The following is a 14,639-nucleotide window of genomic DNA, read 5'->3' on the forward strand; positions in this document are numbered from 1 at the left end:
TGGTCGATAGTCGTCCGATGTCTGCGACGGAAGCGGATCGTCCGCTGCTAATCGTAAGAGAGACACGTGGAAAACGTTGTGGACTCCAGGCGGCGTGTCAAGTCGACATGCGTGCGACCCAACTGTCTCCAGGACTGTATACTTGCCCGAAAGCCAATCCAGCTTCTTGGATGGTCGATTGGACCGAATATTGCGCAGTCGAAGCCATACTTTGTCTCCTGGCTTGAACTGGTCTGAAGGTTGCCGTCGGGTGTTGGTATTCTCCTCTTGTCGTTCCTGTGCCGAAGCCATGGCAGCTTGCGCCCATTCCGTTGCCTCTTGGAGCTGTTGCACGATGCCTTCTGCTCTGGCCACGGGCGACTTGCCGTCCATCCGCAGCTTCTCTTTAACTTGGATGGGCTCGATGTGGTAGCCGTGCGTGAGAAAGAACGGGCTCTGTCCCGTGGAGGTTGCCGTGCGATTGTTGATGGCCATGGCGGCCGCCGGTAACAGCTCGTCCCAATCGTCCTGCGCATACGTCGCGAAGATGCGAATGTATCGTTCGACCTCTTGATTAGCCCTCTCCGTGGCGCCATCTGTCTCGGGATGCCAGGCCGTCGACAGTCTCTGCTTGATGTGCAATAGCTCACATAGTCTCTTCCACATCCTGCTGGTGAACTGCGTTCCTCGGTCGGTGACAACTGCCCCAGGGATACCATGGTGCTGAACCACGTTTCGCACCAAAGCTTTGGCCGTCGTCTCTGCCGTAATATCTTTGAGCGACTCGAAAATAACGCTCTTGGACAAGCGATCTGTGACGACCATCAAGTTGGTGGACCCGTTTGACCTCGTCGGCGGCAGGCCTGTCACAAAGTCGATTGACAACTCCGACCAGATCCGCTCAGGGATGGGCAGCGGCTTCAGAAGTCCGCGCCGCTTTTCCCTCCAGATGTTACTCCGCCCGCACACGTCGCAGTTCCTCACAAATCGGCGGGCATCTGCATCTAAGCCTGGCCAGTAGAACCGTCTACTCAACAGGGACTTGAGCATGTCCCGTCCCGGATGTCCCGCGAGTGCCGAATCGTGCGTTTCCTGCATCAGTCGGGTGCGTAAGGGCTCATAATTAGGCACCCAAATCCGTTCTCGCCAACAAAGTCGCTGGCCGTCGTCGATGGAGCACTCTGACAGCATAACAGGCAGACCCCACTGCGATGGTAGTCGTCTCTCGCCCTGCTGTACCGCCTTCCGGATGAGCCAATACCGGTTGTGCTGCCTCAGGCCATCATTCCATAATCTTTGCAGCTCCTCGTCTATGAAAGGGTTCTCGACTGACTCATCTTGCTCGGCCGGCGCGTCACCAGGCTGGTCAGTGTCTCCCTTGGTGACATAACCGCTTTTGACTCTCGTCACCAGACCACCTCCCTTGATTGGCTCGAGCAATTGTACGCGCCGTCCTCGGAGGCGCTCATCTTCGGCGCTCTGTGGCATGTCCTGTTCCCGTCGCGATAGTGCATCCGGCACCACGGCTTCCTTACCCGGTCGGTGCTTGATCGTCAAGTTGTATCGCGATAGTGTCTCAGCCCACCGTGCTTGCCGCTCACTCAGCGGTTGCTTCTTCGTGAAATATTGTAGGTTGAGATGGTCCGTCATGATGGTGAACGACGCGACGCTCCTTAGCTCGGCGTCCCAATGCTCCAGGCAGCGAATGATCGCCAACAGTTCTTTGTCGTGGATTGGGTAATTGCATTCCGCCGGCGCGTTCTTCTTCGAAAAGAAGGCGACGGGTCGCATGATGCCGTCATCACCCCGTTGCGAGAGTGCGCCTCCGGTGACATAACCAGACGAATCTGTCTCGACAACTGTTTCCCTGTCCGGATCCCATTGCGCAAGGACCGGTGCGCTGATGAAGCGCAATTTTAGCTCCTCAAATGCTGTCTGACACTCCTGGGACCAGGCAAACGTAGCATCCTTCTTCGTAAGCGCCGTCAACGGTGACGCGATATTTGAGAATTTCGGGATGAACTGCCGGTAGTAATTTGCAAAGCCCAGAAAGCTTCTGACTCCCTTCACGGAGCGTGGCGGCTGCCACTGTTGGATTGCTTGCACCTTCTCCGGATCCACGCGGATGCCCTTTCCGGCTTCTACAATGAAGCCCAAATACTTCACGCTCGTCGCTTCAAACTCGCATTTGTCGATGTCGATCTGCAGTCCCGCATCCTTGAGTCGCGCAAGGACTAGTTTGACTTTCTTCCGATGATCAGCGAGTGAGCCGCTCGAGTAGATCAGGATGTCATCAATGTAGGCCGAGCAGAACTCATCGAGAAACTCCCGTAGCGTGTGGTTGATGTAGCGCTGAAAAGTCGCGGGTGCCCCAGTCAGCCCAAATGGCGTGACCAGCCATTCGTAAAGCCCGTATCGCGTGCGGAAAGCTGTCTTCCACTCGTCTCCCTTCTCGATGCGTACTTTGTGGAACGCAGCAATGACGTCCAGCTTCGTCAGCCATTTCGCCTTCGACAGCGACCGCAAGGTCTCCTCAATCAACGGTAGCGGGTAACGATCTTTCTTGGTGATTGCGTTCAACCCGCGGTAGTCCACGCAAAAACGCAACCCTCCGCCCGGCTTGCGCACAAAGAGCACGGGCGCGGATGCCGGCGAACTGCTCGCGCGAATGAATCCCTTGTCGAGTAACTCGGTGAGCGTCCTGCGTAGGACAATCAGCTCTTCTCGTGACATGCCGTATAACGGTCCCCATGGCGGCTCTTTCTCTTTGCCGTTTGCATCCCTCTCTAAAATAATCTTATGATCTGAGCCGGGTCGATGCGGTGGCAAGCGGTCTGCCTGACCTCGGTCAAACACCGACAAATAGTCGTGATAGTGCGTCGGCAGCTTCTCTCTGGCGTCGGTCTTCTTCTTCGGCGCCAGTGCCTTCTCAATGTCCGCTAAACTTGCCGAGAAAACGCGCAGCCCGCGCTGGTCCTGTTTCTCCTTCCTCGCTCGTCGGACAAGCCCTGCGAAGGTCGCTGCTGGCTGTCCGGACAGTTCGTATCGCTCGTAGCGGTTGGGGTCTCTTTCTTTGACCCAATGATCCTGTGAGCCGATGTGCAGTAAGCCCTTCGAGGGGTAAAGGGCAACGTCCTCCTTGTTCATCCAGGTTCGCCCAAGCATGACTTCATCAGTCTGGTCGGGGATAATGTAGAAGAAAAATCGCTTCTTGCGGTATCCATCGATGTCGATGTCGGCGTAGGTCACGCCCCGGATAACGCCAGGCAACGACGTGCTTACCTCGTCCAGCGTTCGTGGCGTGATGGGAATACGCGGCAGGCGCGCCTTGCGGACTAGAGCTTCGTTGACCGTCCCGTAGCACAGACAGCCGGAATCGACGTGGGCGGTCGAATAATATTCTCGGTTGATCCCTATGTTGACATAGAAGGGCGGGCTGTCCATTTCGCGCTCCAACTGTTTCCACTCTGCCCGGGCCTGCTGGTGCTCCTGGCGGCGATTTTGGCCAGGAGCTATTCGTTTCCCAAATCGTCGTCCGAGGCAGTCTCATACTGACTGCTTCGCTCGTCCTCTTGCTCCTGGTGGTCTCTCGTCTTAAGTTCGACCCTGGCAACCTTTGTTTTGGGCTGTGGACGCTCCGGCTTCCCCGCTGGCTCTGGCTTCCCAGCCGGGCGCTCCCGCGGTCTCTGAGTGCAGTATGCGGCTATATGGCCGATTTCGTCGCACCGGAAGCACCTCCTCTCGTCTCGCGACCAACGCCTACTGTCCTTACGTTCGTCTTGTCGAGCACCAGTTCGTCCTATCTTGGTAGACTCCCAATCCATTTGTTCCGGGCTCTCCGTCCTCGATGATAATGCCAGCTTGGGTTGGTGGTAATGATTCGTATGTCCCCAATTCGGGTTCGCTTTCCCGGGATTTCCAACCTTCTCCTTCCTGTTCAAGCCGTCGAGCCTAGAAGATACTTTCTGTAAGGTCTGGACCCAGGCTGAGTACACTCTCCGATCTAAATCCGTATAGACTGTTGCGAGACGTAGCTGCTGGTTGAGTGCCCCTTCGAGGTAACTTATCTTGACATCCTCCGGCCAGGCCGCACCGCCCGAATCGGCCAATTCTCTCTCGAACCTCGGCAGGAAAGTAGCGAACGACTCGTTCTCTCGCTGCCTGAGGGTCCGCAGCCTTTCCATCGCCCGCGCTTTTGCATTGGGGTCCCCATAACACTCTTCCAAATATTGGAGGTAATGATCCGGATCCGACATTCCGTCGTTCCCTCCTGCTTCCACATACGCTATGGTCATCCGCTGCGGTGCGCCACCGAGCCTTGCATAGATGTAGGCGAATTGATCGGCCCTGCCACCTATGGCTCCTCCATCCACTCGAAGCTTGTTCTTCATTTCGCTGAGCCAGGCACGAAATTCCAGCCGGTTTCCTTCGAACCGCGGGGGATCCGGCAGAGTCGGTTTCCTCTTGGCTGGCGCGACTTCAGTCAAGTTCGCTCGACTGCCTTCCGACTGTGCTGTATCGACGGATGGTGGCGCGCAGGGCGTCTCCGTTGGCGTGGCGACAGCTGACTGGAGAGCGCGGATTTGTGTTCTAACCTCTTCACGGTCTGCTTCGCGTTCTGCACGCAACGCTTGCAGTTGTTCCGACATTTGGCTCATCATTTGCATGAGCATTTGGGAGGTTCGCTCCTGCGAGCCTCCATCGTGGTTGTTAGCCTCCATCGGGGAAGCTGTTCGTCCGGTCGTTCGTATCGAAATCTTTCGATTCAGGTCGGGTGTTTCGATCAGGCGAGATGTTTTCGATTCGGCTCGACTTCCTATCCCTTCCTGGGATCTTCTGCTACTCGTGGTGCACACGAGGCCTCTGCAGGTAAGCTGTGCTCCGTTGCCCCTAGGCAAGAGCCTTCCGCTACTCGCTATCCGAACGAGGTCCTAGCGGGAATCCGATACCGCACTGCTCGCAAGCAGTCTTCTGCTACTCGTGTGCTGCACGATGTCCTAGCACGCATCCAAAGCTCGGTCGCCCACAGGCGAGAGCCTTCTGCTGCTCGTCGCTTGACGAGGTTTTCGCAGGAACCAGTACTCAATTGCTACTTGCGCAAGAGTCTTCCGCCAATCGTCGTAGATGGCGGGCACGTGGGCTAGCCGCGGCTGCCCTACCTCTGCTGCTCCGTACGGGACGAAGTTACCAGCCTTCTGCTCTACCGGCTTGAACACTCGGCAAGCCGAGCAGGAACCCAACCAAATGACTCCGGTCAAATGGTTCTCGCCTCTCCAGGCACTCTCCTGCGCCGCCGGTCACGCACACTGAAGCGGTGCCGGCGCTGCTATTCCCGCTTGACGCGTACGTCGCGCGGCGAACTCCGCAGCGTATTGCCAATGATCGAGATCAATGGTGCGCTCGTGGAAAGGAGCTTTAGGATAATGTAACGGTCTCAACTGAGTGTGTTGACAACTAGCTGAGCGACTGCAACGAGTATCCTAAAGCTAAGGAAAAAGGAAAGAAAGAAAGAAGAGAAGAGAAAGTTGCAGAAAGGAACACGAGCTTTTGAGCGGAGCTCCGGAGCTGGTGTGGATCCCGGTCGAGAGCGGAGCCGAGACCCACACGGGCCCAGCCCGTTACAGGCTGTTTCTTCCGCATGATTTCGTGTATCGGCGCCTTGACGGTGCTGCCCCAGGACAGGGACGCTCGGCGGACTGCCTCGTTGCCGCAGTTGGGATGGTAGATGGGTATCACGCTGCACTGTCCTTGAATCGTTACGAGGTACGTCCACGTCTGGACAGAGCAGGCGTGATACGCAGGACACCAAAAGGCGGTTGACACCGACCTTGTATGCTTGTCCCGCGGCTTGTCATCGTTGGTGCCCGAATGGGGACCCGGAAAGGTCGGCGAAATGTCCATCGCCTTGAATATGCCCCCAATCAACGCCGAGGCTTCGAGGGCGGTGCCTTTGCTAAACGTCCATCCTGAGAGGGACGGGTCCGTCCTTGGATTCGACGCCGTGCTGTTTGCAGCGATGTAGCTAGACCCGGCGATGACTTCCGCCTTGTCCTCATTCACAACAAGGTCGACCGTTATGCGCTCACGCGTGAAAATCAGCCTGTTCGAGAGGCACTCTGGAGCATAGGGCACAATGTCATCCGTGGAGAGGAACGGCGTGTCGACGCGCCATCGCTTGGGGAGCTGAGTTCGAAGCTCGTTCCTGATGTCCTGCAGGACAAAGGTGGCCTGCTCCGTCTGAGGAACAACGGCTGCCGTGTGATTCTTGGGGAAGGGGTTCAGCTTGGTGGCCCATACGCTCAGGGCGAGTGGGAGAGATAGGAAGTGATGCATCACCACCATTGCGCCTCTTTCCAGTCAGAGCCCAAAAGAGAATCGCTGTCCGGGGCTCTTATAGAACAGCAGGGAGCGGAGGAAATTGATGAAGCCCCTCGAGTTGACATCAGGGGGGGCATATAGCATTATCAGGATGCAGTTGTTGTGTGTCATCTCCACGACCTACGTTACATTGCATTGCGTGCTCAGTCAACATTGAATAGTTGCAGTTGAAGGGGAGTCACCAGGCCAAGACCGTCACCACATCCAACATGGTGATAGAGAACACCACTGCATAGGCTAGTCCGCCGCGGCTCACATGTGTACAGCGTTGCATGACCCCAGCCGCTGCGTGTGGTTGCAACTGCCCTCATGTTGTAACTTGCGGGAGTCGCACACGATCCTATAGCGTTAGTAACATATAGCACTCATCGCGACAGCAACTGCTCACTACTTGCTGACATGTAGCGTGCAGCCAAAACTTATTATGTTCGCTTCGCATTTGGAGTCGAATCTTGGCGATGCGCCGTGAGGGCCCGTTTTCATGCTCTCCCACCGCAACCGCAGTCAACGGCAATCCACCTAGGAAGGAGCAGTGCGTAAGTAATATTGATCAGGTATATGCGCCGGCTTCCTCACGCTGATGGATTGGGTGAGGTGGGATAAACGACATCCACTATCGGTTTGACACGCGTTGCATGACTGCACTGTGCCGTTGACCACAAAGTGGAGGATCAGTCAGCGGCAAACAGGAACACGTCTACGTTTGACTGCTCTACGAGTAAATGTCTCAGGAAGTAAGCATTCAAAATCTCGAGTATTTAGCTTTCCCTTACATGAGAAACGGCTGAAGCAAGAAAGCATTGCCGCGTCTCGCGGCATGGCAGTCTGAAAGGGTCTAGGGTGAGCTGACGACAACAATGCGGTTGAGAAGGTGAAGAAGATACCATCCGCCAGAGATCGATGATAAGATGATTGAATGGGTAGAGTAAAGTACGGAGCAAACATGTAATAGAAACCCATCTTGTCGTTCGTATTTAGCGTGATTGTGCCGTTTCGTTGTGCTCACCAAGGGAAGAGTACTTCGTACCTGGATCGCGTCCATTGACAGTCTGGTGTCTCACAGGGCACTCACTACCGCGGGAACGACCTTCCTGATCAGTGCCGGACCCCTCCTCTCACTCCCAAGCCCAGCCACCTCCCAATCAGGCAATTCTGCAGATTCACTCCCCGACATCGTCCCATTTGCAGCACCGCGAACCCGCCGCCTCCAGCATGCCCAGCGGACGTTGATTACGGCTACAACTTGACTCAATCGGATCTCTCATCATGCTTCGACGGGCGGCTGGCGCACTGCGCGGAGGCGCCTCGCGACCGATGAGGCCTGGCTCACGACGCGCCTCGGCTAGAGCATCACCCTCCTCCACCACTGGCCTGCAAAGCTCCTTTATTAGGCCTGGGTGGGCCATTGGAGTCCTCGTTGCTGGCGGAGCCGGGTACTATCTTGGCAAAGGGGACGCCCCTCTGACGGCCACGCGCGTGGCCGCTCGTCCGGGTGGCGGCCGCGTCCAGGCCCCTGGTGTCCCCGCCGACGCCTCTGAGCACGAGGTCCCCGTGGAGTCGCCCGTGGAGGCCCTCGATCTCGCGGCCGCCGACGCCAAGATCCGCAAACAGACGAGCAGCTTCGTGTTCGCCGGCGACGCGGAGGGAGGCAGAGGGCGTATCGACGTGGTGCGCGTGTCGAGCAACAATCCCGTCGAGGATGAGTGGGCTGTTGGCTTCGGCCGTGGCATCGGCGGCGTGGGCGCGCTGTACGCCGGTGTTTATGACGGCCATGCGTGAGTGTCTCTCTACCTGGGATGAATGATCCCATCGACCACTGGCCTCATGCTGATTCACGCACGTGTAGGGGCTGGGCCACGTCTGCCGTCCTCAAGGATGCCCTGATCCGCTACGTCTCGAGCTCACTCACCAAGCTGCCAGCCTCAAGCGACGAGCCGTCAGTCGACGCGGCCATCCAAAGCGCCTTTGTACGCCTCGATGACCGCATCATGGCGACGGCCAGGCGCGCTCTGAACGCCGACTATGAGCACGGCGCCGCTGCCGCCATCCGTGCCCTGGCCCCGGCGATAGCCGGCTCCTGCGCCCTCCTCTCCGTCTACGAGCCATCATCGCGCACGCTTCGCACTGCCGTGACGGGCGATTCCCGCGCTGTGCTGGGTTCCCAGAACCCCGACGGCGAGTACGTGGCCGAGGCGCTGAGCAAGGACCAGACGGGCTTCAACGCCGACGAGTGTGCGCGTCTCGAAAAGGAGCACCCCGGCGAGCTGGCCGATGTTATCGACCCCAAGAGCGGACGATTACTGGGCATCGCCGTCACGCGCGGCTTTGGCGACCACCGCTGGAAGTGGTCCAACGAGGACGTGTCCTCCGCGCAGGGACGCTTCTTCGGCTTCGGGCCGCGGCCCAAAGTCAAGACGCCGCCGTACATGACGGCACGACCCGAAGTGACGACGCGGCGGGTCTCGTCGGACGACTTTGTAATTCTCGCGTCGGACGGGCTCTGGGATGTCATGTCAAACGACGACGCGGTGGCGTGCGTGCAGCGCTGGCTGGCGGCGAAGCGGCGCGGGCGAGCCGAGGACGTGAAGCCGATGGAGTCGCGGCTGACGATCGGGCAGGGCGGCTACGGCAGCTGGAAGGCGACGCCGGATGCGTTTGCCATTGAAGATCTGGACAGCGCGGCCGTGTGCCTGGTGAAGAACGCGCTGGGCGGGCGGAGGAGGACGTTGTTCTGCGGTGCGGCGACGGCGGGGGCGCCGCAGAGCAGGTATGTGCGCGACGACATGACGGTGCAGGTGATTTTCTTCAAGGACCCGTATGCGTGAGTGCGCTATGAGAGGGCATGTCATACGAGTGGGCGTTGATGTGAGCGCCGTTGAACGGCGCATGAATCAAAGGTTGGCATGAGGGCCATTAAGGAGCGCATGAGTGAGCATCAACAATGCAGTTTCGTCGTAGGGCTTCGAAGTTAACCAGCTTAAGGCTCGAAACAACGATTTTTTTTCGATGGAGAGCGACTCCCACAGAGGTTCATTTCTATATACATATATACACATACGGATCGTCCGTCATTAGCCCTGGCTGTTTGACATGTTGTGTTCCTATTCATGAGACGTTCTACGACAGCCAGTTGCCGTAGACGACGCCCTCGTAGGGCTTCAGTGTCACCCCCTTATCCGTCAGGGGCTCCCTGGCCTCAGCGCCCATGACTTTGCCCCAGCCCTCGAACCCCTGGCCGGCAAATGCCCTCTCTCCGTCGGAAAAGTTGAGCAGCACGAGCGCCTTCTTTGCGCCGTCGCGGCTCGTCATGGTGTACGCAAAGACGTCCTCGCCGCTGCGCTCCGCGGGCAGCATCTCGTACAGGCCGTGGACGAAGACGTCGCGCTCGCGCTTCCGCACCGCCAGCGCCTCGCGCCAGTACGCGAGCACGCTGTCGGGCTTGCCCTCCTGGGCGGCGACGTTCCACTCCGGGTAGTCGTCGTTGACGCGCATCCACGGCTTGTCCGCGTCGGTGAAGCCGCCGTGGCGCTCCGCCGTCCACTGCATGGGTAGACGGCCGTTGTCGCGCGCCTTGAGGCGCATCTGCGCGAGCACGTCGCTCATATCCGCGCCCTCGCCGCGCTGCGCCAGTACGCTCTTGTAGTAGTTGCTCGCCTCGACGTCGATGTAGTCCTCGATGCCCCACGACGCCGGCGCGTTGGCCATGCCAATCTCCTGGCCCTGCAGCAGGAACAGCGTCCCGCTCAGCGTCGTCAGGTACGTGGCGAGCATCTTGGCGGCGCGGGCGCGGAACCGCGGGTCGTCGCTGCCGTACCGCGACAGGCTGCGCCCGGAGTCGTGGTTGTCCATGTAGACGGCGTTCCAGCCGTCGCAGCGCGGCATGGCGCCCTGCCAGAGCGACGTGATGTTCCGCAACGTCTCGACGCGGAACGGCCGGCCGTCGCCGTACTTGTGCGCCGCGCCAAAGTCCATGTCGACGATGTCGCCCGTGAAGACCATGTTGAGCTCGTGCCGCGCGGCGGCCACGTACGACGCCACGCTGGCCTCGTCCTTGGTGAAGCCCAGCTCGCCCACCGTCATGACCCCGCCGCGCCCGTTGTCGGCGTACTTGTCGAAGACGCGCGCCCGCATCTCCTGTAGGTACTCGTGCATGCGCGGCCCGCTGGCGAACCACTCCGCGCCCGACTGGTACTCGGCGTCGGGGTCCGTGACGGCCGCGTCCGGCAGGTCCGGGTGCTTGGACATGAGGTTCATGGAGTCGATGCGGAAGCCGTCGGCCCCGCGGTCGAACCAAAACTCCATGTCGGCGTAGGCCTCGTCGCGCATGTCGGCGTTGGCCCAGTTGAGGTCGGGCTGCGAGGGGAGGAACAGGCTGAGGTAGTACTGCTGCGAGCCCTCGTCCCAGGTCCACGCGCTGCCGCCAAAGATGGACGCCCAGTTGTTGGGCGGGCGGCGCTCGCCGTTGGGGCCCTCGCGGGCGTCGCGCCAGAAGTACCAGTCGCGCTTGGGGCTGTCGCGGGAGGCGCGCGACTCGCGGAACCAGGCGTGCTGGTCGCTGGTGTGGTTGACGACGAGGTCGAGCAGGACGCGCAGGCCGCGGGCGTGGCACTCCTTGATGAGCGTCTCGGCGTCGGCGAGGCTGCCGTAGGGCGGGTGGATGGCGCGGTAGTCGGACACGTCGTAGCCCATGTCCTTTTGCGGGCTGGCGAAGATGGGCGACAGCCAGATGGCCGTGGCGCCGAGGTCGCGGATGTGGTCCAGCCGCGACGTGATGCCCGCGATGTCGCCCAGCCCGTCACCGTTGGAGTCGCGGAAGCTGGCTGGGTAGATTTGGTAGACGACGGCGTCCTTCCACCAAGGGTCGGCGCCGTCGCCGGGTGCGGCCATGGTGGTGGCGGACGGCATAAGTAATTTGAGTATGAGCCCGGTTCAGCTGATGGATGAGAGAAGTCTTGAGATGTGAAATGGAGTGAGAATGTGAGAGAAGGGGTTGAGTTGTCTTGGATCGATGATGCGGGATGAGGGTCGACTCTCTGCAACCCAAGACTCAAGAGCTCTTATACCGCAGTCTAGTGGTTCGACAGCTCCAGATTCCTCAACGACATCAATCACACGACAAGTCACCCAGCAGCGGGCAGCGATGGGTGAATTCCAATTTGCGCACGTTCGACCCGCGAGCATCTGGCGTTTCCTCAACCCATCCGGGGAACATTGACGGCTCCAGTCGGCGTCTCGGAGCCCCGTGGGCGCCTTCGGCTCCCGTCTCCGCGCCGGTGGCCCCCTCAGCCCACCTCCAGCAGCGCCTGTTTCCCTCAGTCCCGCACCGGCGCAGCGGACGGCGCTGTTTCTGGTTTGGGGCCGTGGGTGAATTTTGATTCGCCCGATTTCCGTGATGGGGGATGCGGAAGAGTGGACCGAGAGGACGGAGGGGCCGTCATCTGACAGCTCGAGGTTTTGGCTCTTGCATGTTGGACTTGGGAAACCATCACCTGGGGCTGTCATCGGCGAACTCGAGTCTTTAGCCATCTCGGACACTCTTTGCCGTTACGAGAACCCCGCATCAATGTCGCTAGTTTTCATAGTTTGAAAGTCCAATTGCACTCGTTTACGTGAGAGGAGATCAACTTGTAGTCATGCAATGGAGTTGACTCGCGAGTCAAGGTCGGTTGGCGGCTCGGTGCACCGCGCGCGAGAGCCAGCCAGCCGCCAAGGTTTTCGCTGGCAAAAACTCACTTACACGCGCTTCGAGCCAGTGCCAAGAAAAATAGCACCACGCGGAGAGGCGAATGCGTTGTAAAATCAGGCAATTGACAATTGACAGGCAAATAGACGGCAATTGCGTCTTATGTTTGATGGCTGCTCGGCGGTGTTGCATGTGAAGACGACTTATACGTGTCGTACACGTTGGCCTCGAACTCTTTGAAGCCACTGGGACGATCCGCATGGGAGCGCCAGGAGGGAAAGTCGCGGACAGCTGCTTCATAGCTTCCGACAACGGATGGGCACTGGAAACGTCTGCATTTCGTACTCTGCAGATTGGATGCTAGAAACATGGAACGTAAAGGTGTCTAGTCTATTGTACATGCTAACAATGCCTTCTGATGCAAGAGAACATGAACCATAATGAAGCTCGAGTGAGTCGCGTGGCCACCGAACGTATGGCCATTTCGACCAATCCCCAAAGTCCCTCTCATCCCTATGCTACTGCTCTTCGAAGCGGGTGCAAGTCCTCAAACTTGTGCTGCCCAGCTTCCCTTTGCGGCCACGCACCCTTCAAGCCCCCCCAGATCGCGACCTTCACGTCGCTCTCCTCGTACCCCTCGCTGAGCAAGCATGACGCCCCAAGCGACCCGTCCAGGCTTGGATACACCCTCGACGTGAGCGCGAACCGGTCGTTGGCGTACACCTCGATGAGCGAGCCGTCCACAAAGACTCGCAGCCGCATCTCGTCCTCGCCCGGTAGCAGCGCGAACCGCCCCGAGTCGGGCGTGCTGGCGCCCAGGCCTGCCAGGGACGACCGCGACCGGTCCACTGTGATGTGGCCGTCGCGCAGGTTCACGATGATCCTGGTGACTTCCTCCTCGTCCGGTGACAGCCGCACGTTGAGCGTGAACTCCTCAGAGCCGGTGACGTTGGAGAATGTGGCCTCGACCTCGTAGTTCGCTGACTGGAGGCGTTCCAGGTCACGGATCGAGAAGCCGAATTGTTTGCGTCGCAGCGATGCGACCTCCTCGGCTGGTCGAATTCCAAGCGTGGTCATAACCCCGCGCTCCTCATCGACCTTCCACTCTGCTGACCTGTACTTGGCGTCGACGACAGGCCGTGAAATCTCAAACAGCTCGCGCGGGTGGCTCATGCAGCCCGCCCAGCCCTGGCTCTTGACGACTGCCGGCGTGGCCGTCTCGTCCGCCCAGCCGAGCTGCAGCAGGCGGCCGCCCTCGCCGCGGAAGATGTGCGCGGCGTAGAGCACGCCGTGGTCGAGGAGGCCATGACTCTCAATCACGAATTTCGGCGTGCCATCCTTTGCGAGGGCGAGCTTTCCGCCCAGCCAGGCCTCGTAATGGCAGTTGTGTCTCTTGCTGGTGACGCCCTCCTCCACGCCGAGAATGATGTAGTCGTTGCCGCCCACCGTCGCAAATGTACCGCACTCAAAGTTCATGCCGAAGGCTAGATTGCTGTCTGGCTGTACCCGCTCGCCCTGCTTCACGTCGAGCAGGACGCCGAGGTACGTCCACCCGAGCAGGTCATCTGTTGTGTAGAGGTGAAGCTGCGACCCGTGGCCTTGCACGCCCGAGGCAATCATCATGTACGTCGTGTCGGCGCTCACGCCGCGCAATTTAGAGAGCGACTGCCACTGCGAAACAAAAGGGTCGCGCCAGCCTGTCGTCGCCTCCATCTTAGGTGGCAGGCTGATCAAGGGGTTGTGCTCATGACGCTGCCACGTCTTGCCGAGGTCGCGCGATACGGCCACGCTCTGCGTCTCGCATCCGGGCTTATATGGCTTGGACCAGTGAATGGGCATGTGTGAAACGCTCGTGTAAAACAAGTAGAGCACGCGCTCACCGCCCTCGAGGCGCGACACGATGCTGCCGGAGAAGACGCCCAGCGGGTCGTACGAGCCGGCCGGGCCGTTCCACAGAGCGGGAGCGGTGTCCTCCCAGGTGACGAGGTCGCGGCTGCGGGCGGCGCCCCAGGCGCAGTTGCCGCCCTGCGAGGTGCCCGGGTTCCATTGGTAGCAGAAGATGTACTCGCGCGTCTCGGGGACGAAGACAGCGCCGCAAGGGTCGTTGGCCCAGGAGTGAGGCGCGATGAAGTGCGACTGCGGGCGGAACCGCCTAAATGCCAGAGCGGCGGACGGCGAGGATGGTTTGTCGATGGCCATTGAGTGAGGAAAGGCTCGACATGGAACCGATTGCGGATGTATGAGGTTGTTGAAGATCGGAAGAGACGAGGTGTGAGAGTCGAGGTCAATGTTCGAGGAGCCCTTGCGTGCACGAACAATATGGATCACTGCTAGTCTGTCGTTGACGACCGGTCGAACGCTTCGGCGAAACTGGTCGCGACGATGCTTGCCTGACCTCGGCGCATGATGAGCTCTTGGCGAGGCCAGCTGTTCCTGAACATCGGCAAACCTCAGCAGTCATCAGATTATTGACAGTTTGACACCTCGGCTGCCGGCCGTGTCAGCCCCCTCCCCTGCCGCGCCGGTACGGCCTTCCCCCCGCCAAGACAGCTCACCAGATGAAACAAAACGACTTCGGGACGACTGCCGGCTGGCTTCC

The 14,639-nt window shown here is 59.5% G+C and overlaps 4 protein-coding genes across 4 annotated transcripts; 1 reads left to right on the top strand and 3 right to left on the bottom strand.

Moving 5' to 3' along the window:
* Positions 1-5,735: 5,735 nt before the first annotated feature.
* PLICBS_006754 (uncharacterized protein) lies at positions 5,736-6,321 on the bottom strand (the record flags this gene model as incomplete). Its single annotated transcript, XM_065601039.1, has 2 exons — positions 5,736-5,754; positions 5,807-6,321. 2 exons carry the CDS (start codon positions 6,319-6,321, stop codon positions 5,736-5,738), a joined length of 534 nt encoding a protein of 177 aa, XP_065457111.1.
* Positions 6,322-7,671: 1,350 nt separating this feature from the next.
* PLICBS_006755 (uncharacterized protein) lies at positions 7,672-9,182 on the top strand (the record flags this gene model as incomplete). Its single annotated transcript, XM_018328222.2, has 2 exons — positions 7,672-8,132; positions 8,204-9,182. The coding sequence occupies 2 exons, from the start codon at positions 7,672-7,674 to the stop codon at positions 9,180-9,182; spliced, it is 1,440 nt and encodes a 479-aa protein (XP_018173251.2).
* Positions 9,183-9,474: 292 nt separating this feature from the next.
* On the bottom strand, positions 9,475-11,244 carry PLICBS_006756 (uncharacterized protein; the record flags this gene model as incomplete). The annotated part of the gene is made up of 1 exon (XM_018328223.2): positions 9,475-11,244. The coding sequence occupies one exon, from the start codon at positions 11,242-11,244 to the stop codon at positions 9,475-9,477; it is 1,770 nt and encodes a 589-aa protein (XP_018173252.2).
* A 1,309-nt stretch (positions 11,245-12,553) lies between these two features.
* PLICBS_006757 (uncharacterized protein) lies at positions 12,554-14,239 on the bottom strand (the record flags this gene model as incomplete). Its single annotated transcript, XM_018328224.2, has 1 exon — positions 12,554-14,239. One exon carries the CDS (start codon positions 14,237-14,239, stop codon positions 12,554-12,556), a length of 1,686 nt encoding a protein of 561 aa, XP_018173253.2.
* Between the last annotated feature and the right edge of the window lie 400 nt (positions 14,240-14,639).

This window comes from Purpureocillium lilacinum, assembly GCF_023168085.1.
Source record: "Purpureocillium lilacinum CBS 284.36 DNA, scaffold_5, whole genome shotgun sequence".
Classification (NCBI taxonomy): Eukaryota; Fungi; Ascomycota; class Sordariomycetes; order Hypocreales; family Ophiocordycipitaceae; genus Purpureocillium; species Purpureocillium lilacinum.